At 40.2% G+C, this 22,301-nt stretch overlaps 1 protein-coding gene across 1 annotated transcript; it reads right to left on the minus strand.

The window, feature by feature from the left end:
* Positions 1-1,778: 1,778 nt before the first annotated feature.
* Positions 1,779-19,710, minus strand: CTSO (cathepsin O). Its single transcript, XM_077815411.1, has 8 exons — positions 19,487-19,710; positions 16,683-16,791; positions 14,650-14,783; positions 11,358-11,525; positions 10,240-10,361; positions 6,614-6,777; positions 5,986-6,078; positions 1,779-3,792 (listed from the first exon to the last, which is right to left on the minus strand). The coding sequence occupies exons 1-8, from the start codon at positions 19,667-19,669 to the stop codon at positions 3,758-3,760; spliced, it is 1,008 nt and encodes a 335-aa protein (XP_077671537.1). The 5' UTR covers positions 19,670-19,710; the 3' UTR covers positions 1,779-3,757.
* Positions 19,711-22,301: the final 2,591 nt, after the last annotated feature.

Genomic DNA, 22,301 nt, shown 5'->3' on the forward strand with positions numbered 1-22,301 from the left:
TTAGGATGATGAGGATTTACTTTTAAAATATGTCCCTCCTTAAATTTTAAAAAGACATTTTTATTATACTGAGATTTTTATACAGCTAAAAAGTCTAAATATTGAGCCAAACTGGACCTGTCAGTGTCCCAAAATAATTTATATGAAAAGAGAAAAATCTTGATTCTTAGTGTCATAATAAAAATGTGTAATAATGCATAACTGTAAAAGAGTAACAAAATAAATATCTGATATTCTGTTAAATACTTAGTCTCCATACTTCATTTTTTCCACTTCAAATAAATGTCTGTTAAAAACTTAAAGCTCTTTATTTTTCTTTTTTTAAAGGAATTTAGTTGTATAAAATGGTTCCAGAATGAAGGCATTAGAAAGAGAAGTCCTTTTTATTTATCCAAAGTACTATTATAGCAAGGGTAGCAGTAATACAAAGTTCCATCAAACCGTTCTGCCAATTTGCCTCATATCAGGACTAAAACATATTACCTTATAGGATGTGGCGACAGTAGGTATTCTTGTCCATTAAATCTTTGTATTTGAACACTACAACCTGTTGAGATTGAGGCACAAATTATCAGGTGAAGTTTTTAATACTCTTCATGCTTGTTCACTGAGAAATAGACTATCAATAGCAGTTAGATGGAAACAACTTTTAAACGTAAGACCCAAACACAAAAAAATCATTATTGCTCATATCAGACCTCAGCTAGAACTTGTACTGATGCTATTCTTCCAATAAGTAATAAATGTTACTGCTTAATTGTCCTCACCAGTCTTTCATATCCAAGGAAAACTTCTCTTACAGCAAAGGGGCTTCATCAGAAAGCACAACAAATCCTGCATCTTGGCAGGGGGTTAGACTAGATGACCCTCGCGGTCCCTTCTAACCTCTGGTTCTATAATTCTATGAAAAAATAGAAAACTGTTCCAAATGGAAGCATTGTACTTGGCCTCCTTTGTGTTTTAGTTTCTAAAGTCTGCCTTTCAGAAACTGGATGCCATAGTAACTGCCTGTAGTTAGAACCCTTTTTGGTATCTCCACTGAGTGGCCTTACCTCACTGGTTTACAAAAGTGAAGTTGCAACCTCCCTCTTGCTAGCCTAAATACGTGCATTGCTACCAACTCAATTTTGCTAACAGAACAAGTTACCAGCAAGACAACTTAAAGGAACAGTACTTTTGCGCTCAGGAATTTTCCCTCCTATATTTTGATAATCCAAGATCTGATTCATAGATTAAGGCCAAAATTGACCATTATGATTATCTAGGCTTACCTCCTGGGTAACACAGGGCATAGAACGTCCCCAAAGTAATTCCGAGAGCATATCTTTTAGAAAAGCATCCAATATTGATTTTAAAATGGTCAGAGAGAGATAATTCACCACGACCCTCGGTAAGTAGTTTTAATGAATAATTACTCATTGTTAAAAAAATATGAGTTATTTCCTGTCAGAATTTGCCTAGCTTCAACATCTAGCCATTGGATCATGTGATACCTTTCTCTGCTAGGTTGAACAGCCAATTATTAAATATTTGTTCCTCTTATAAGTAAAGTAGATACTTATAGACTGTAGTCAAGTCACTCCTTAACCTTTTCTTTGCTAAGCCAGAATGACAAATGGAGCATAGCACTAACACAAACAGCAAATATTGTGAGACACAGGATAAACTGGGGAGAGTTAGCAAAACTGTAAGTAAACAGAAACAGCAGCCATTACTGGAACTTCATTACGCTTTTCTTATCCCTTTAGCATATTTCGAATATAAGAATAGGATATAAGTGAATGTTCAAAATTCTTTATTTAGAAAGAATATTGTTAAAACACATATTCAACATTGTAATTAGCAAACCTGTTCAAAGTGAACATAGTGCAAAATATTTGTAAAAATCTCTTCACAATTCAACTAAAAGTTACAAATCTGTTTTTATAAAAAATTAACTATTGATTCACAATTATTTCTGCACAGCAAAACCAAACTACCACAGACAAGAAAAACAAAAATTCACAAAAGTTACTAAATAAATATGATACTGGAATGCTTTAAAATTCAGAAATGACATTGCTTTCTACTCTTATATTCTGCAGATCAAAAAGTTCAATGCCTTTATAATCACGTTTCAGAGATTTCCTCTGACCAACACATGGGAGAAGGGCAGAGATAAATGGGTCTTGTACAGAAATGAATCCAGCAATCTGTGGCTAGTGGGACGATCTCCGTGATAAGCCAGTTAAAGGTACTGGTTGGGGAAATACAGAGAGAAAATGAGGTATCTCAGTAGCCGTTCTTCATTCTCCTGCTAATAATTAGCGACAACTGATGATTAACCCTGGAAGAGGATAGACTGTAAGAAGACAGATATTAATATGTAAAACACAAATTTAGTGAATTATAGGCATATTTTAGCTATGACAATCATAGTCTGACTTTCCCTTTTGCTTTGGCAGAAGTGTAATTAATGGAGGTAGAGAGAGGAGATTGAAGCAGGTGCTACTCCAACACTTTTTAAAGAATGAAATGGCCCATCTGCAACCTTACATGCAAAGAGAGGGGACAGCAGATATGTTTTTGTATTTCAGGTTGGTTATTGCAGTACCCCTAATTAGCTAAGTGCTCTCTGAACTAATAGGTAATCAAGTACATGGGACTACAAGAACTATTAATCCATTCTGAATTCTCCAAAATGCCCTGGCACTTCCCCCACCCCCAAAATGTCCTGCCTTGAGGAGCATAAAAACTAGATTTAATAAGACATGAGAGGTGAGGGTCAAAGACACTCAAAGGGAGAGGGTGAGCAGACATGAAGTTGCATGGTTACACAAGAAGGCATATATACATTTTGATGGTTCCATCACTGTGTGGTATGCTCTCTTTCCTTCCCCCTGCTTCTTTTAGCCTTCATAATACAAGTGAGCTGTTAGGAGAGATTATAATGTGGTTGCAACCTGCTTGTTTAGGTATATAATGCAGAGTGGCCCGTAAGAGGAGAGGCAGAGAAAGCAGAAGAAAGAGAGAAAGTCCATGCTGGTGCAAACAGCACCTGCTGTCAAACAAAGTTACAAGAAAAGCCAATTCAGGCACTTCAGAAAGTACAGGAGTGATAAAGAATTGTCATTTCACACAAGGTTTTTGAAAATAAAAGAGGAGGAAATGGATAGACACATCATGCTTCGCCTCATATTAAAGTGCCTTCAGACTGCACCCTGTCATACCGCTAGATTTCTGGATTGAAAACCTCCAGCAAACAACATTATCTCCTGTCATTTCTTCCCTTGTTCCATTTCATTCTGAACCAATTGTGACATTAGTGACATTCTAGGACTCACTGCCAGGATTTGTCAGTGGGTATTATTTGGGACCGAGAAACTTCCACTGCTCCATGCCTTCCACCTAGGGTTCCCATTTCAAATATTTCAATAGGCGTTGCGTAAAGCTCAAACTTCCAAACTGACCACCACAGTGTGACCCTTGTTTCATCTTTCTTTCTTTCTCAGAACAGAGGGTCAAGTGTATGGTATTCTGCAGAGTTGTCTGTGCAGCCCCACTCAGATTTAGGGGCACAGACTCTGGAAGCTGAAGCATCTTCCTGAATTCTGGATGTGCCATGTCTGTAATGCCCAGCAGACCAACTCCTCATACAAAAATCATTTTTTAAAATTTTGAAGTAAAATATCTTCATATTGAAGAAGTGTAAATTTACAGAATCCTGGTATCTGCCAAATGACTACTAGCAGCGTGCGATTTGTTCGGCCAGTCGGTGTCAAACAAACACAGATGACACTGTGTCTGCTATACCTAGAAGTAAAACACAAACTAGATGTTGAATAAGTATTAAGAATGCATTTATTTCAAACTAAACTTGCTGTCTCAAATAACCAACTGAAACTTAACCCCCCAAAGTCCTACTTCATGAGCCAGGATAGGTGAAATGCAAAGAAAAAGGAAACAAAACTAAATTGTTTTCCCTTTTACTCCTTTATATTGTATGAAAACAGCTACAGATCTCACCTCCCCAAATAAAATAAAAGAGTTCTCCTTTATTTTAACATTAGAGATCTTCGGTTCTTTTCTTAATGCAACTCTGGTGAACTTACAAAGTGTTAGCACAACTGGATGTTTAAATGTGAGCTGTAGTTTTCCTAGCCTAAGACTCAAAATCCTTTCCCTTTTCCCCTAAGGACTGGAAAAACTGCTGGTAAAATTTTACCATTCGGATGTGCTGCCATGTTTTAGGTCCTCCACAGATTACACAAGGCCCATCTAGAGAAATTTGTGGCCCCAGTATAGCATGTTCTCTGGAGCCCCACCCTCCCATTTTACCCCCATTTCATCCCAGTTACAGATGTTTGGGGGGCCCTACTACAATTGTCCCTCCTTTTCTACTCTCATTAGTGCTCCTAAATGTCCTCCAGGAAAAATGTAGTGGACAGATAGGGTGAGTTAAACAGCCCTGTGTAGTGAGTGGTGGGCATGCCACATTTTCACCACCAAAAGCTCCAGGAAAAAAAGCGACTCAACAATCCTTCCCGATGATGCCCAGGGTGCAGAAGTCCACACCCCTGTTCACACTCATTTCAACCCGCTTTGAGTAGCTGTACTTCTCCCAAAGGTGCACCAAAGAACAGTCCCTGAATTCTACCTGACTGCAACTGTGACAGGCTCTTGTCCAAAATGAGGAGGGTAGGAGATGGAAGGGAAAGCTTCTGCATCAATTGAAGAGCCTGTCACAATCTAGTCCTAAATCAGGAAGAACTGTCTAGTTCAAAAAAGAGAAATTAAGAACAGAGAAAAACTAAGATTAATAGATTCATAGAATTTCTACTGCTCCTCTATGTTGAATTTAGGGCACAGGCAATTTGGTTTTGTTTCTTTGCTGAGAAAGATGAAGAGACAAGTGGGTTAATGTGAGAATTATTGAATTAGTGAGCTTTAATTTTACTGATTGTTTTTTTGGACCACCTCTACAGTTGGCTTGCTTTAGTTATCAAGACTCAAATCAACAGTGCTATCAGGTAGCTAGTTCATACAATAATAAATGAATATTATCAAATTTAAACAGCTAAATAAGGGCCCAATTTTCCTTCCAAGAGGGACTTGGTCCTAGGGCCTGATTCGTGTTGCCCTGATCTTTATGTAATCACATCAGCGGAAAGTGGGTGCAAAATGTTATTCAGGCTGATTTGATACTATTTTATACTCACTTTGCACTACTGTAATTGACTACCCAAGGTACTGAGCAATCGTGAATCAGGCCCTGTATGTGTAAAATATGGTAGGTAAGTCCAAAAAACTGACACACCTAACCTGAGACAGATTAACAAACCCAACATTGCATTAGTTGCTGTTAGGATTCCTGTACAAAAGGTAGTCAGACTAACTACTAATCCAATTATTGTAATCCGATGTGAGACCCTCATTTAGGAATAAGGGTCTGATCTCGTGAGCTGCTGACGAGACTTCATCCCCTCACAGAATCAGACCCTAAAAAAGTTCAGAATAAAAATGGCAGATGGTCTTTGTCAGGAGACTTGGTGACGGGTAATTTAGGGACTATTGAAGGAAAACCTGCAGGCAAGAACCCTGCAATCTCTGCAGAATCACCAGGCTGCGCACAGGTATAAGAGTACATGGTTGCAGATTTGCTTGCAGGACTGAATCCTTGCATAATAAGGTTCTCCATGCCCATGTAATTTAACTAAACTAACATGTACTTTAACTTGTTATGCCTTAGAGCTTTAAATTTCCAAGGAGCTTTATGAATATTAACTAATTATTTAAATGTATGAATTAGTGCCACTAGCAAAGATTTTGTTTTATTTACGTGTTGTTTTTCACCTGCACTCATCTCGTCCTCTTTTTATAAATAAAGTGATTTTGTGTTTTTACAATCTAAACTTCTAGCTGAAGTGTTTTCCAGGTCCTTTCACATATATGGAAAAATATTGCCCAGTATGTGCCTTTACTGTTCAAACCAACTGTTTGACTTACCACAGACATTACTACCTATTTTAATATGGGCATAACCATCTATTCCCCATGTGTGTCCCCACGAGTTGCGTACAATCCAGTAAGGGATGCTACCTGTAAAAGGAGAGACGTTTTCATAAATAATTACAGAAAATAGCAAATTTCGCAAACCTGATAAGTTAGACAATGCATTAAGAGTTTTATCAGTCATTATAATTTTTCAGTTCATGGTGACTGGATGTAATGGTAGTGGAATCTACTATTAACAGTATAGCCAACAAGCAGATGTCATACCGCTGCTGGTATAGCATAGCCTCATTCTTGAGGAACTAATATTGAAACACTATACTTACATTATATACTAGACTGACAAAATTTATGCTAACCTGTATTCTTATTGCTATGTTGTCAGTGGGACTCTGCAAGGGTGCAGGGGGGCGTGCGGGAGGGGGTCCGTCTGCATGGATCACATTGCAAGTACAGAGCCTATATGGGCTCAACGTTTAACTATTTTTGTTTTAAGATAGATAGCTTAAATATACTAATTTCTAACCACCTTTTTTTTTTTTTTATAAAAGATAAAATTATTCAGTGAAGAAGAATAAATATAAAAGCTACAGTTTTGTGACTCTAACTAATGAAATTTTACCTGTTCTATCAAAACCAGTGATAAGAACAGCATGATTTGCTTTTCCACTGGAGCAGTGATACTGTATGATCCCACCCAGATAATCCTGCCAGCTAACTGCATCTACTGTCACTGCCAAAGGTCCACAGTTAACAAGCTTCTTTAACATTTCATCTTCCTGGCCACTACGAAAAAGAGAAGAGTCATAATTCAAAACTGTTAGACTTTAATGTGTCGAAACAACCTCCATGTCACTCAGCTGATTCTGTCCAATTTAATATTCAAATAACCAAGCTGTTTCCTGTCAAAGTTAAATATCACAGGTTTACATGTCAAGATGAAAACAGGATAAAGTAGGTGATACAAAGCAAAGAATTTGTTTGTATTAAAGAAATGATAATTAAGTAGATTTTGGGTACAATTGTAGGGGAACAGTAGGTACTGTGTAACTGTGACTCTCCTCCTCCTCACTTAGAATGGCTTTTGACAATCCATAAAATATGTTAATACACTACGAAGAAAACTTTAATGAGTCTTTAACACGTTTTTTGAAGCTCAAAGTGACTACACCACAACTAAAGTGGGGCAAACTCAAGGAAGGGCAGCTCTGTGGGGTTTTTTTTTGCGGGGGGGAGCCAGGGGAAGGAAGGAAGGAGGTCAGAAACTGCTGTAAAAAAGGTGCTTTGTAGCAGTGACTCACATCCCGCCCCCCGGCCCGGAATGTGTATAAAGGTACGAAACCCGGGTGGGGACAGTCTCTTTGCTCCACACGGCAAGGAAGCCAGCACCCACCCTCCCAGCTACAGATTAGGGACCGAATGGCTAGGCAGCAGTTCTGCAGAAAAGGACCTAGGGGTGACAGTGGACGAGAAGCTGGATATGAGTCAGCAGTGTGCCCTTGTTGCCAAGAAGGCCAATGGCATTTTGTGATGTATAAGTAGGGGCATAGAGAGCAGATCGAGGGACGTGATCTCCCCCTCTATTCGACATTGGGGAGGCCTCATCTGGAGTACTGTGTCCAGTTTTGGGCCCCACACTACAAGAAGGATGTGGATAAATTGGAGAGTCCAGCGAAGGGCAACAAAAATGATTAGGGGTCTGGAACACATGACTTATGGGAGAGGCTGAGGGAACTGGGATTGTTTAGTCTGCGGAAGAGAAGAATGAGGGGGGATTTGATAGCTGCTTTCAACTACCTGAGAGGTAGTTCCAGAGAGGATGGTTCTAGACTATTCTCAGTGGTGGAAGAGGACAGGAGAAGGAGTAATGGTCTCAAGTTGCAGTGGGGGAGGTTTAGGTTGGATATTAGGAAAAACTTTTTCACTAGGAGGGTGGTGAAACACTGGAATGCGTTGCCTAGGGAGGCGGTGGAATCTCTTTCCTTAGAAGTTTTTAAGGTCAGGCTTGACAAAGCCCTGGCTGGGATGATTTAATTGGGGATGGGTTCTGCTTTTGAGCAGGGGGTTGGACTAGATGACCTCCTGAGGTCCCTTCCAACCCTGATATTCTATGATTCTATGATTCCCTTCCATAGTGGAGGCGAATGGCAGGCTGGGCTGGGCTGGCTCTGGGCTTTACACTAGTTGCCCCTTTTAAAGGGGGGCTTGGAAGGAATTTTTCCTCAAACCACTACAATTGGCTTCGATAGAGTGTAGTTTTTTCACCTTCCCCACAACGGGTGTCAGGGAGGATGTTTTCTGGTGAGAAGAAAAGGTGGTAGGCCATATGTCATAACTTATTCTGTAAGGTTGGGCAGATGTTCAATGCAGGTATTCCATAGGGAGGGCAGCCAGTGACCAGATAAATAGCCTGGTAAAGGACTTAAAAGGAGGTACTGGATAATGGAACAGAATGTGGGAGGGGGTTGGGGACTCCTATGACTGGTACAGCTGGGAGCCAACCCCCCACCCCATTCTCATAGCCCTTCTTAACCCTCTTACGAGGGTGGTGGGTGGTAAGGTCCAAGCCATAGGTCGGCTGGGGGACCTGGACGGAAACAAATGGGGGCTGGTGGAAGACACAGAGAATTGATTTGAACAAGCATGGATTTGCCTGCATTGTACACTTTATCTTCTGGGTAGTCCCAGACATCTATATAATAAAGTTGCAGCCTGATTAAAACCCACAACAAGTCTCCTGTCCTTCTTGCGGTATACCCAGATAACAGCTTTTCCCCCAAAGTGTAGGCTTTGGACAATTGGTCACCAAAGCTGTATTAGAATATGTATTAAATATTACATTTTAGCTAACAAAACTGCAATTCTAATGAAATATAAAACTAAATGTTTTAGTGAAAAAAGGTATGCTGTACAACGAATGTGTTGGGTAACATCACTAGTCAATCATTATGGGAATTTCTAAATTAGTTTGTCCACTTACACTTTTCTGTAGTTATTTTAAATGTATTGCTCTCAGAACACAAGCAGTTAAATCAAGTGATTAAGACCCTCTCACAATTCTTTTTTTACTGGAGTTATGCAATGGCCCTGAAATATTCTCAGCCACTCTAAGTATGATTAGTTTGGTTATTACCAAAATTATTCAACAATAAAGCTACAGAATTACTTATTTTTAGCTTTCAGAGTGGTAGCCATGTTAGTCTGTATCACCAAAAGCAACGAGGAGTCCTTGTGGCACCTTAGAGACTAACAAATTTATTTGAGCACAAAAGCTTATGCCCCTATAACTTTGTTAGTCTCTAAGGTGCCACAAGGACTCCTTGTTTTTTATTTTTACCTGTTTGTGTCTGATTGTCATCCTCCTGCTACTGGAATGATTTTTCATATGGTGTTTCTGAAAGCAAATTGTATTCTACTGACAATAATTGAAAAAAATTAGAACGTCAACCTAGTGCAAAATTAAAAAGAAAACAAGTTGTCTTTACCAATTTCAGTCAATAGCAGTGTTTGCTCAAATCACAGGCTGGAAAGTGAGGGATGTTTGCAGTGGAAAGGAATGCAAATATATATGGACTGAAGTAATCAAATGCTTGCTGATTTTTTTTTTCCGTGAAGTTTGATGACAGCACTAGAATCAACATGCATCCGACGAAGTGGGTATTCACCCACGAAAGCTTATGCTCCAATATGTCTGTTAGTCTATAAGGTGCCACAGGACTCTTTGCCGCTTTTACAGGTCCAGACTAACACGGTTACCCCTCTGATACTTAGCACTAGGATCCGTTGTTCATGAGGCATAGGTGACTTAACATTCAAAAAGTACTTGCATAAAATTGAAACCAAAGAGAGAGTGCACTTTGACTTTTTAGGAGCTGAAAATTATTTTTACTATGATCCAGAACTGAAAAGAGCTCTGTGTTACTCAAAAGCTTGTCTCTCTCACCAACAGAAGTTGGTCCAGTAACACATATTACCTCACCCACCTTGTCTCTCTAATATTCTGGAACCGACATGGCTACAACAACTGCATTTTACTCTTACTGCGATTTAAAGGATCTGGACCACAAATGCCCAAATGAATATGATTTTATATACGGTGGCAAGATTAACATATACCTGCATGACTGACTAATGCCATAAGTAAAAATAACCTTTGGCTTCCCAATGCAGTGAAGGCTCTGGCTTCAATTCATGGCCCATGGACACAGGGAAAAGGTACAGCAAATAAAAAGAATCAATAGTGGTTACCTGAAGTCATACGCAGCATAATCTGTGATTGAAACTCCAAAATCAGAGGGCTGGAAATAATGGCACAGTCCAGTTTGAGCTTTAAAAGTGTATTCAGAATCTTTCACCAACTTTACTTGTGTCTGCAAGAAGATATATTAATGAATGTTTGGTGCTAAAGAGGGTATAAAAGCTGGTCTCTTGAGTAATCTCCTGGCATTGCAGAATTCCAAGTGGTGTGGAGCCTGTGCATTCATGCACACTAACCCCCTACAGAAGTTTTAAGAACCACTGACACCTCATGAGTACCTCTGTAAAATATTGTATTCACAAAGAATTCATCTTATATGGCCAAAACCTCAAGCCAGCATCTGAACAGCTGGGGCTGGGCTGGCAGGGGAGAACTCAGGGAGGAATCCTTCTTCTCCAGCCACAGTGCAGCTGTGAACCTTCTACACAGGCTACTTCCACCGACTGGCTAATGAAACACCCTCTGTATGCCTTGTATGCCTTTGGTGGAGGGAAGAGGACCTATGCAGCAATGTTTCTATCCATTTCAGCTTCCTGAGCTGCCATGCAAGGAGTCCTGCAAGAATGGGGATGTGCACCCCATATAACAAAAAATTAAATTTGTCATCTGGTGTTGTTACTATCCTGACTCACATCCACCTTATTCCTCAGGAAGGGAGAGCTCTTTAAATAGAATACTTTGGCATGTAAATCCATATTATGACAGTTAAATAAATGGCTTATTTTACAGTGGCATGGAGTGCCTGCCCCTTCTGTTTGTCTGAATGGGAGCTTAGGTTCTTAACACCACTGAAAATCAGGCCCTAAAATTCATGGTGAATTGAAATTAAGATGCTGTTGAATTCCAGATGCTGTTTTGCTCATAGTGGATCCCTGAGGGCTGATCTGTTGCATTCATAAGCAATGAATTTAAATCTTCCAACTTATACACAGTTCAAACTTTGGGTACTCTGGATTCCATGTGGAACTAACTAGGTCCCAATAACTTAGACATGCTGTAATCCATGCACATTTTGTGCTATCTGCTGTTTTTTATTTTTTTTTTTTATAAAATACATTAGTATGGAAATCTCTAAGGAACAGTTTAAGATTTATGAAAAGACTCAGACCTGATTCAGCCAGCTGAGAGCACCAACAGTAGAGCCACCATGGCAGCCGTAATTGTTGTATGAACAGTCAATGACCTGTTGTACACTGAGTTCTTCCAGATTATTCCCTTTGATTGCATAGGCAGATTCTATTCCACCCACAATGCTGAAAGCCCAGCAGCCTCCACACTGGGGGGGGAAAAAATCCAATATTTGTCATTGAACAGTTTTCTGCCTATAACTGCTAAACAAAACAAAAAAAGAAAAGGAAGTAGCTTAAATAGAGTATGTTTCTTCTTATTGTTTTAATTATTGCAGCATCAGACAAAAATCACAGTAAACAGTGTCTTCTTGTATCCAGTATCATGTTTTAAAATTAAACTTAGCCTTTTTACTATTTCTTACAGAACAATGAATTTTCTTCTGTACTCCTCCATGATTTAGCATTCCTAATTTCCTGTTCTAAGAACCCTTTCTATACTCCTCTTCAATTTATCCTTACTAACATGATCTCTTCAGTATACAGACCCTAAACCACTCTCTGTCCTGTGAATAATATTCTCCTAATCTGGGTTTTGACTCTTTTGTTATACTGGAACTTTTTTTTTTACCAAATAATTTTGTTTTGTTTAGAACTAGATGGAATTTTTTAAAATTAACATGATGTAATTAATAAGGATATATCTAGTCTATTTTCAACAGTTATGTTTAAATAATGCTTGCTACAGAAAGTTGATATGTCTAATTTATATTTTGAAAAGCAACAATTAGGTGAAAGAATGAAACGACAACACATAAAGGGTGAGGCACAAGGCATAAATGATTGGAGGAGCATGATTTAGGGTATGTCTGCATCACAATAAAACACCCATTGCTGGTCCAGATCAGCTGACTTAGGCTCACGGGGTTTGGGGGCTCTAAAATTGCAGAGCAGATGTCCAGGCTTGGACTGGAGCCTGGGCTGTGAGACCTTCCCCAAGCATGGGTTCCCAGAGCCCACACTCCAGCCCAAGCCCGGACATCTATACTGCAGTTTTATAGCTTCGCAGCCCAAGACCCAAGAGCCTGGGTCAGCTACGGGTGTTTTATTGCAGTGCAGACATACCCAGAGGGACTATTATAGTACGAAGAGTCAAAAGAGAGAATAATACTGGGCCAGGTTCTCAGCTTTATACAAGTTACAGTTAATGCAGCAGTGAACGAGGGGCATCAGAGAATGAATAATGACTCCCTGATTCTCCTCCTGGTCTTCGGTGCAGGTTAGAGCAGCCTAGTGTTTGCTTCAGCAGGCTACTGTAACTAGATTGAGATAGCTGGAACCAACTTTGCTATGGCTACCCTTCTGCCTGCCACTGATACGTCCCTGCCTGCTCCCAACAGACTACCTGTAGGGTTTGTGGAAAGGGAGGCACTGGAATTGAATTCTACATCCCTTGGAGACTTCCCCACACTGCGGGAATTCCTAGCAGAGAGTCTGTTTAGCTATAGTTAACTAGTTAACATAGCAATAGCCTCTCGCTTTTGAGCTACTAATAGAAACGAATAACAAGGCTGGGTAGTAAATTTGTCTCATTCTGTTTAGAAAAATACAAAGGCTTGAGCATGTAAGTCTGGGGGTGTAAATAGTTTTAGTCAATCAGACTGGAGATTTAAAAACCATAGATGTATCAAGAGTATACTATTATATAACTCTATAGCTTGTAGACATTTTAACTGACCTCTACACAGGTAAAGGTACTCAATTATAATGTATATGGGAATAATTCCTTTCCTTATACTGGTGTAATTTAAAAATCAGTACACAAGCAAACCATATACTATATAAAGGTATTTTTGTTCTGATCATACATTAAAAAGTAATGTTTGTTGCCTATAATCAAAGGAGTTTAGAAGTCCTTTATATATTCCAAGAAACTTCATTATGCTGTAAAATCTAGCTAATTAGAGCTTTGTCTTATCAATCATAGAATATCTGGGTTGGGAGGGACCTCAGGAGGTCATCTAGTCCAACGCCCTGCTCAAAGCAGGACTTTTTACATACCTTTTTCAATACTTTTATATCAGTTGGATTTCTTCTTTTTAATGAATTTAGACATTTATTGGGTTTATGTTCTTATTTTTTCAGACAAGCCCTCCCATGCACTTGTGAAAACAAACTGTTTAAATCTCAAGAGGCTTTCCTGTTGCATGTCAGCACTGCATTCAAAGAACTGCTCTTGAGTCCGTAACACATAAAGTGTATAGTAGAACTGATCTCAAAATCAGAATTTCCATCCCAATTTGGGACAAAAGTCAAAATATTGACATTTTTCAGAGAACAGAGAGTTCTGAAAAATTTGGATTTAGAAGCATGTAAGTGTTTTGTTTTGACACTTTTTATTGAAACAAAATATTCCAACACTCCCAAATCAAAAACATTTAATTTCAGTTTTTCACAGCAAATCAAAACATTTCATTTTAACTGAGTTCATCACTGAGCTGTGTCCATCTGAGCTACAGGAGCATGTCAGGGTTAGGGTACCTCATGACCCAACTGCTCTTTGTGGGATGGACTCCCTGGTCATGTTTTGATTCAGGGTGACCAACTTGAAATAAAATATTTTGTTTAGATTTTCTCAAAGGAAAATAAAAAATGTTGGCAACATTAACATTTTCTCCACAGAAAATTTTGGTTTTGCAGAAGACACATTTTTCTACGAAAAACCATTAGACAGAAAATTTCCAATTAGCTCCAGTATATAGATACATGGTAGTCACATTATTTAATACAATTAAGGCAGCTCCAGATATTCATTGTCATTGTTTTGGGAAATGATCCCTGTCATTTATATATCTGTATATCCCCTTCTGATCTCTGTGATCATAATGCCCTTTTAAATGAAATTTTAAGCTTAACAGTGCCTTTCATCTAGAAGGATCCTAAAATAGAGTACATAAAAATGATAACATCCACCATTGAAATGCAGCCATTTCTGAGGACGAATAAACTGATTTTTTAGCAGAGCACAGCAACATTAGTGTACAGCAAATAAACAGACACTACGTGTGAGTTTTAGGTAGGCAAAATATAATCTCTATAATCTGACTTTGAACGGGACCCTTAGATTAAGCCTTCCTCCAGTGAATGCCACTCTACAAATTAATCAGACAATGATGTACGCTGAAATGCATCATATGCCATGTAGAACTCCTTTTCAAGCCTGAGCATGCCACCAGGAGCAGTCCAGGTAGGAGACATTTATTAATCCTAGTCCATAATATGTGCAACAATAAAATACTGAATGTTAGGAAGAAAAGAAAATCCAGAGCTTACTGTTTGCTGATTTCTCACTTGGGTGACAACATTCTTGTCCCTCCAGTCAAACTTTGTTGGTAACAGTGTTTCCTTTCTCTTCAGCACTTCTGTGTATCTGGGAACTCTGTAAGGTGTGCTTCTTAAATAAATAGCTAAACACAGACATACAAACAATTTTTAAGCTGTAATAGTTTGTGTAACATTACAGAAAGAACACTGGAAAGTTATTAAAATCTGTTTGTGAGCTTTAGTTTTGAGTACCATACAGCATTTTAAATTCTTTTCAAATATATAAAGATAAAATTCAAGTAATCCAAAACAATTACTATATTCTAGATCTATTTTAAAATAAACTGTATTCCTAGCAAAAGGGATACCTCTGGAATTTGAGTGTGGGCCTATCTATTAGGGGGTTCTATTAGAGCTGGTCAAAAAATTGGACAAAAATTGATTTTTGGAAAACAACCTGAATTTTTTCACTTTTAAATTTTTCACAAAATTTGTTATTTTTCATTTTCGTGGAAAAAATCCCATGCATTCTTAATTTTTCCCTTCGCTCCCCCCCACCCACTGGAAAAAGGAGGGAGGGAATAAAAACAATCAATAAGCACTGAAAAACAAATGCCTGTCAAATGAAAAATTTTGTTAAAATGTTCATTGCAAGTGAAACCTCATCTTTCAGCAAAAATATTTTTGATCTGTTCTAGATCTTACTAGCCTGTGCCAGTGTCTATTTCACTCATCATTTCAGTCTAGGCCATCGTTTTTCTTTCCAAAAGGCTGATGGATTGAAAAACAGCCCACGAATTTCAATAGATAAACCCACCAATATTTTGGCCACCACAGATATCTAATTGCAAACAAGTACAGCTGTGGCAGGCAAAGTTTTTTCCAGTTTAGATGATGCACAGTTTTCAGTTCCATAAAGTGATAAAGAAAAGCTTCAGAGGGGAAGGATTTAACCCCAAAAGTGTATAACATATACATTTATGAATGCAATAGGCAATAGCCACCTAAGCCACACATTTATCCAGGCTTAGTGGACTGGGACTCAGGAGATGCGGGTTCTATTCCCGGCTGCGCCACTGGCCTGCTGGGTGACATTTGACAAATCACCTTGCCGCTCTGTGCCTCAGTTTCCCCATCTGAAAAATGGGGATAAGGACAGCTAATGATTAAAAGTACTGCAGAAGAGCTAGGCCTTATTACTGTGCTATAAACAGATAACAGTCAAGAAAGTTTAAGATTTAGGGCAAAAGAAGACTGATTTTTTAAAAAGTCATGGGCGTTAATTTTACTTTTTTGTATCAGATTTTGTAAAATTGCTTCTTTGTATGTCTGTACATAAAACCATACTCTATGACTCTCCACTTGAAGTATAGTTTTATTTGTGTGGTGGTGCTTGACAGAGGTTTGGTGGGTTGGCAATGGACCTTTCATCCAAACCTCTTTCACGGATTGGCAATTCCATTGTGTCACCAGTGTGGTCAGATCCAAAGCCCACTGATGTCAGTGGTAGTCTTTCCCTTTACTTCAGTGAGCTTTGGATCAGGCACTGAATTGGAAAGTCAGTCCTACAAAGCCTAAAAATGATTTAACACAGCTAGACCAACATATATAGCAAACGTGTGTGTTTCCTTAAGGACCATCACAATGCAGAAGTATTTTCAGTCAATCTTTGAGAACACCTAGATGTTTTCTCACACAGCATAAAAGCGGTTCAGCACACTTCTTTTAATACTTCGTGTGTAACAGATCAGCCTTTCAACTTGATGGTTGTAGCTAAAGGACCTTCTTAACACCAACAGAAAGAAACAGACAACAGTTTGGTTTCTGAATCAGGTTCAAGTTCTGTGGCAATCCAACCTTGCGAACCCAAGCGAGCACTGCTGTAGCATTCAGAAATACTTACAGAGACTTTAATCAGTACTAAATATAGTTAACTGTTTGCTAATTTGAAACAATTTGTTAATATGACAAGAAGAGGGGAGGGCAAGAATTACAGAGCAAAATAATAAAAATATGAGATTAGCAGCATGTTAGTTCTTTACCTTTAAAATCTTCAGGAAACAAGTGAGAAAACTGATTTATTCCATAAAAAGCAGTCATGTTGTCACCTGATGATAAAGAATTCAAACGCCTAATTCTTTTAATACTTTCCTAGAAAAGAAAATTACAAATTCCTGAATTTCTATTCATTTAAGAAATTTAACCATCTTTGCAAGGCTTGTAGCGTTTACCCAACATCTACATGTCTGAGTACTAAGCATATTAACCAAGGTGAAAACCACAAGTGCTTGCAGAATTTAGGGACAAAAACTTTGTGTCATCTTTATTATGTGTTGTATTTAGTTGTAACATTCTCTATCAACTTTCTGTGTTTTAAACTGTCTCTTACTTTTGTTGTAGCTTCTTTCCATTCTTGGCTTCACTTTACCTTTTCTTTTCTCTATAGAGCACAGTATATCTTTTCCTCTGCTGTCTTTGGTGTCTCATTTCTTCTTTTCCTTCTCTCTACCTAAAATCCTTACATCTTTATTTCCTTTCTCTATATCACATACCATTTTCTCTTTTATTCTCTCCTCCCATATATAATTTTTCTCTTCTTCCACTACCCCTTCCCTCTCTCTAAGTATAGGTTCACAAATAGATATTTAGAATACTTTGCAAACTTTATTTTGGGTCAAGCAAATATGGCCATTCTGAAAAACAGAAGATGTAAGTTATCTGGTACTGGGGTTGCTGATGTTCTTTGTTTTGTTTATGTTTAGTGGTTGTATGCCTTTGTTTGGAGTTTAGATATTATACTCTATATATGATTTGGCTCAATTTATTCAGCTATGGGCTATTGGAAATGCATTTTCCAATATTATGATGGGCAATTGTTTTTGAAGTTGTAATTTTTTTCTTGTTTCTAACACATTTTATGTACTGATTGTATCTCTCTCTCATACACACAAACACACTCACTCTCTCTCTCTCTCTTCTAAGAGGTTTCAGAGTAGCAACTGTGTTAGTCTGTATCCGCAAAAAGCAAAGGAGGTCTTGTGGCACCTTAGAGACTAACAAATATATTTGAGCATAAGCTTTTGTGAGCTACAGCTCACTTCATCGGATGCATGCTTCTTCTAACTTATCCCATCAATTCCTCATCTCTCCCCTGCCCACTCCCACTCCCACATCTAACCACCAAAAACGCCACCACCATCATCTGACAGAGAACTGGGCAAACTCAGGGTTTTTTGTTAGATCAAGGCTGACACCTTATGGGGGAAATGAAAAGTACAGATAGTAGTTTGGGGAAATCTTTCCTCCAAACAGAGCCAGGTTTTGTGGCCCAGGAAATCCATTGCTATGCCTCTACTCTTATTTTGAAAGAAGATTTCAGTTTTCATTTTCTTTAAAATGTCAATGCAAACTTTAGTACACAGTGGTGAATGAGGCCCAAAGTGTTTTCAATCCTCTGACTAAATATCCTTTTCTTCCTGAATTGATCCATTTGTAATCACTTGTCACTTGCAATGTTACAGTTCCACTCATTCTCAGTCATCCATAAAATTCCTGGGGGAAAAACAAGGTAGACAAGACAAGATAGGTCTGATTCTCCACTATGTTTTCCCTGGTGTTATCTATTTATATCCGTGCAAAGAATGCAGAAGCCATAACCATTCTGATTTGCTGATATTTCACGCCCACTTAACACCTTTGTAAATCATTACACAAGGTGCAAGACAGTGCAGAATAAGGCATATATTTAATGTGAAAATTCAGGCATCAATTTAAAAACAAATCTTAATTCTTTCTTTAATACATCTAAAAGCAAAAAACCACAATTCCCTCCTTTTCCATATTACCTTTAAAAGATGTGTGAGGCACATAAGACTTGTTCCCATTTCACCACATACTACATAATCCCCCCACCACACAACACTGATTGAAATTTACATATACTGCTTCCTGTCAGCTATAGGATCAAGAATGGCCATATATTCACGATGGTGGGGGAATGTTTTAGCAGCAGTTTATGACCATGCAAAGGGACAGCTTTGGGAGCTGAGGTGGGGAGAGGGCAGTAGGTGGCAGATATGGAGGCTGAGCAGCAGGCAGGAGGGCTGGGTGGGGTGTATGGAGGCTGAGCAGCCAAAAGGCAGGGTGGGTGGTGAGTATGGAGGCTGAGTGATTGGCAGGCAAGAGATCTAGGTGGCACCTATGGAGGCTGAGTGGCAGGCTGGGGGGTACTATGGAGACTGGGTGGCTGGCAGGCTGGAGGGATGGGTGACTGGGTGGCAGGAGTGCCTGGCAGGTGTGGAGGCTGAGTGGCAGGCCGGGGAGTAGCAGCTATGGAGACGTGGTGGCTGGCAGGCAGGTGTGGAGGGTTAGCGGCCAGCCAGAGGGGCGGGTGACCGGAGTGGAGGCTGGGCAGTCGGCTGGCAGGCCGGCAGGAGGGGTGGATCATGGATGGCAGGTGTGGAGGCTGTGCAGCGGGCAGGATTGGTGGTGGGTATGGAGGCAAAGGGGGCTGGCCGGCCGGCAGGAAGGGTTGATGGCGAGTATGGGGGAAGAGCTGCCAGCCACGTGTGGGTGGGTGGCACATAGTGGGCCCTCTTCCTGACCCGTTCTGCCACGCAGAGGCAGCGGGTGGGAGGCCCCGGGCAGGGTAGGGGGGGCAGGGCAGGGCGGCTGGCTCTGGGGAGGTACGTGGGTTGCAGGCAGGGAGGCGCCGGGGGTGGCAGGGTGCAGGACGGGGAGCTGCCGGCAGAGACGGGGCGGGCCTGCGGCCGGAGAGGCAGAAGCCGACCTAACCCCCTTCCTTACCGCCCCCCCCCGGGGGAGCGCAGGAGCAGTCGGTACCTACCCGCAGGGCGGCCTCCTCCCGCCCATCCCCGCCGCCCCAGCGAGCCCGGGTGAGGTTCCGGAAACCGGGCAACTCCGTGCGGCCGCCGCTGCTCCCCTCTGGCTGGGTCCCCGCGGGGCGCGGAGAGGAGCCGCCCCCGCCGGCGAGCAGGCGGCACAAGAGCCAGAGCCCCAACAGCTTCATGGAGCCCGGGGCTGCTCGCCGCGCCAGCACCCGGGGGTCTAGTTTCCCTTTCACTTTCCGGGCTCCGGCGGCTCCGCCTCCTCCTGTCCCGGCGGCGGCAGTGTGTGCAGCACGCTGCTAGGAGCGCGCCTCACTGGAGCCACCCTCCCCCCAACTTTAGTCTGACTGATACTTTCACCAGGTGTCTGCAGCCTCCCGCTCCCTGCTGTAGGAAGGGACAACTAACGTCATGCTTCGGGCCTTAATCCAGCCACTAACTCCTAGGGGTGAGACTCTCCCGTGGGCAGATTATCACACATCTTCCTATTGTGGGGTTTTTACAGCTTTTCCCAAGGCCATTGTTGGAGACAAGATACTGAGCAAGTTGCTTCACTATGGGGCTGAGCCAGTCTGGCAAGTCCTATGTTCCTAAATAGGCCCTCATCTTTCCTGACTACTTTAAAATAGCTTTAGGATTTCCAGCACAATTGTGTTTGACCCTTGTACAGTTTTGTCTTGTCCAAACAGCTTTTTCTGTTTGTTTGGGTTTTTTTTTTTCCTGGTTATCTTGGGTTGTCACTTAATCCTGCAAACAGTTATAGGCATGTTTAACATTAAGGACTTCAGTCCCATTAAGTTCAATGAGACTAGTCAGGAGTTTAAAGTTAAGCATGTGGGTATGTGTTTGCAGGAGTGGTGCCTATGAATGTTTACACTCTGAGTGTATGTGAAAAGGACAAAAATCCTTTTGTAAATTTCTATCACTTAAGCTCTAGCAAGTGAATGTTTTAGATACTTCAGGTTTTATTTATAAATAAGTAATACATTTACATGATTACATTTATTGCATTGCTTTCCAGATGGTTTGATTTCTTAAACATTTCTGCTCCTTCCCTCATGTATTTGTTAAAGCATAATAAAAATGTGGAAAGGCATTCTCTTTCACTGGCCATAATACAACTAGCCAATCTCTTTCACTGGCCATAATACAACTAGCCAATCTTGTGATTCCGTGGATAGGAAGTAGGGTTGTTATTACTGACTCTGAAGGTAAATGGTCTGAACCATGAAGCTGATTACCTTTGCTTGTACACTATAATATAATTATAAACTTTGTGTCATGGTATCTGCCTTTAAAAATCAAGCTACAATGTTAGTGCTGATGACCATTTGTGACATTCAGTGCTTCTGCTGACAATATAAACATAAATGAAAAAAATGCCATCTAAATGAAATGTAGGACCTGTAAATTTCAGTTTTGGACTACTGTATAAAAAGTGTCTAACTTACAAGCATTTGTTCAGGCATCAAAAGAAGTTACTTGTCATAGTAGCAAAAATAGCTGCCTTTCCCTCTCCTTTTTGCCCCCAAACAAAGGAGAATTAGGGTAACTGAGAAAACTGCCAGAAAAAAAATAATGAAAAGGGTCAGTCAATGATACAGGGCATAGTTCTATTACCACTGATTAGAAGGAAGGGTTGGGGAATACTTTGGTGTATTGGATGGAGTAAGAGGTGCTGGAAAGGGATGTTATCCCTGTGGGGGCAGAGTTAGGGTTGTGGTTAGTGGACTGTGGTGTACACCGGTAGTGGTAAGCTATGTGTCTGTGTGGAAAACAGTGGCGAGTATGCTCATTTATGTCCTTCCTTTCAACGGCCACATTCTTACTCTCCTCAGTGCTTACTCTGATCTGACTTCCATTTGCCAGCTAATGGTTGATGATTTGCTGACTGTGGAACTGTAGAGGGAGTTGGTATTGTAATTGTACTGCTCACTGAAGTGCAGGTATCTGTTTTGTAGGGATAGGCAGATGAGGAGCCTGGTAGCTGCAACTCTTTGGGGAGTTCAGCTACCAGCTGGTCTGTCTTTAGCTAGTGAATGTCCTTTGGCTTGCCAGTTCCCATTATTAATCTGATAAGTGTCATCATTACAACGGGATCAACCAAATTAGCCTACCTCCCATAGAGCTACTGTAACAGATTTAAGACCGATGAACTATGCATTATTCTCCTAAACTTTGAGGAAAAGCTTAAAAATAATTTACCCAATCATGCTGTGAAGACCCCAGTTCATGCTGGAACATTGTTTGAACTTTGCTTAAAGAAATGGACATTTGTTGTTATGTTGAAGGGCTGCTAAGGCACACATATTTTGAGTTTGTTCAAGGTTTCCTTAATCTGATTTAAGATTGTTTGGACTACAAGGATTATTGGAAATGCTAGTCAAGCTGCTGTAAATAATTTTGATGCTTTCCATGGAATGTGTAGCATAAAACCCAGAACAACCCAAAAGTGGGCAAGGGCTTATTTCATCTATGTTTTTACTTTTGTTGGGTTGTGTTTTGTGTCTGTCCTTTTTTGCTTGTCTTTATTTTCTGATCCATATTATAAATATCAAGCCTATTCAATGTCAAGCCAGCATGTTTTTTGGGTTTTATCAATGTACAGTCCAAGATTTGGTTTTGTCTGTTTCTCAAACACTGTCTCTGTGAGTTCCTACGATTGAGAGAGAGCGAGAGAGAGAAATTTTATCTAGCAGTGTGACTACACCTCTGAATCAGCCTTTCCAATCTGATATTAGTTGGTTTAGAGATCCTGGCTACTTGGGGGAAAAAGCCACCACTCCAGCCTGTGTTGTGCTATACAAAGCACAC

The sequence above is a fragment of the Eretmochelys imbricata genome, chromosome 4, assembly GCF_965152235.1.
Source record: "Eretmochelys imbricata isolate rEreImb1 chromosome 4, rEreImb1.hap1, whole genome shotgun sequence".
In the NCBI taxonomy this organism is placed as follows: domain Eukaryota; kingdom Metazoa; phylum Chordata; order Testudines; family Cheloniidae; genus Eretmochelys; species Eretmochelys imbricata.

Excerpts from the sequence above, each read along its gene's own strand:
- CTSO (XM_077815411.1), bottom strand. The coding sequence starts at position 19,669 with ATGAAGCTGTTGGGGCTCTGGCTCTTGTGCCGCCTGCTCGCCGGCGGG. Across the intron at positions 16,792-19,486 it reads GGGAGGAGGCCGCCCTGCGG|GAAAGTATTAAAAGAATTAG; the intron begins GTAGGTACCGAC and ends TTTCTTTTCTAG. Across the intron at positions 10,362-11,357 it reads CTCTCAGCTGGCTGAATCAG|ACACAAGTAAAGTTGGTGAA; the intron begins GTCTGAGTCTTT and ends ATCTTCTTGCAG.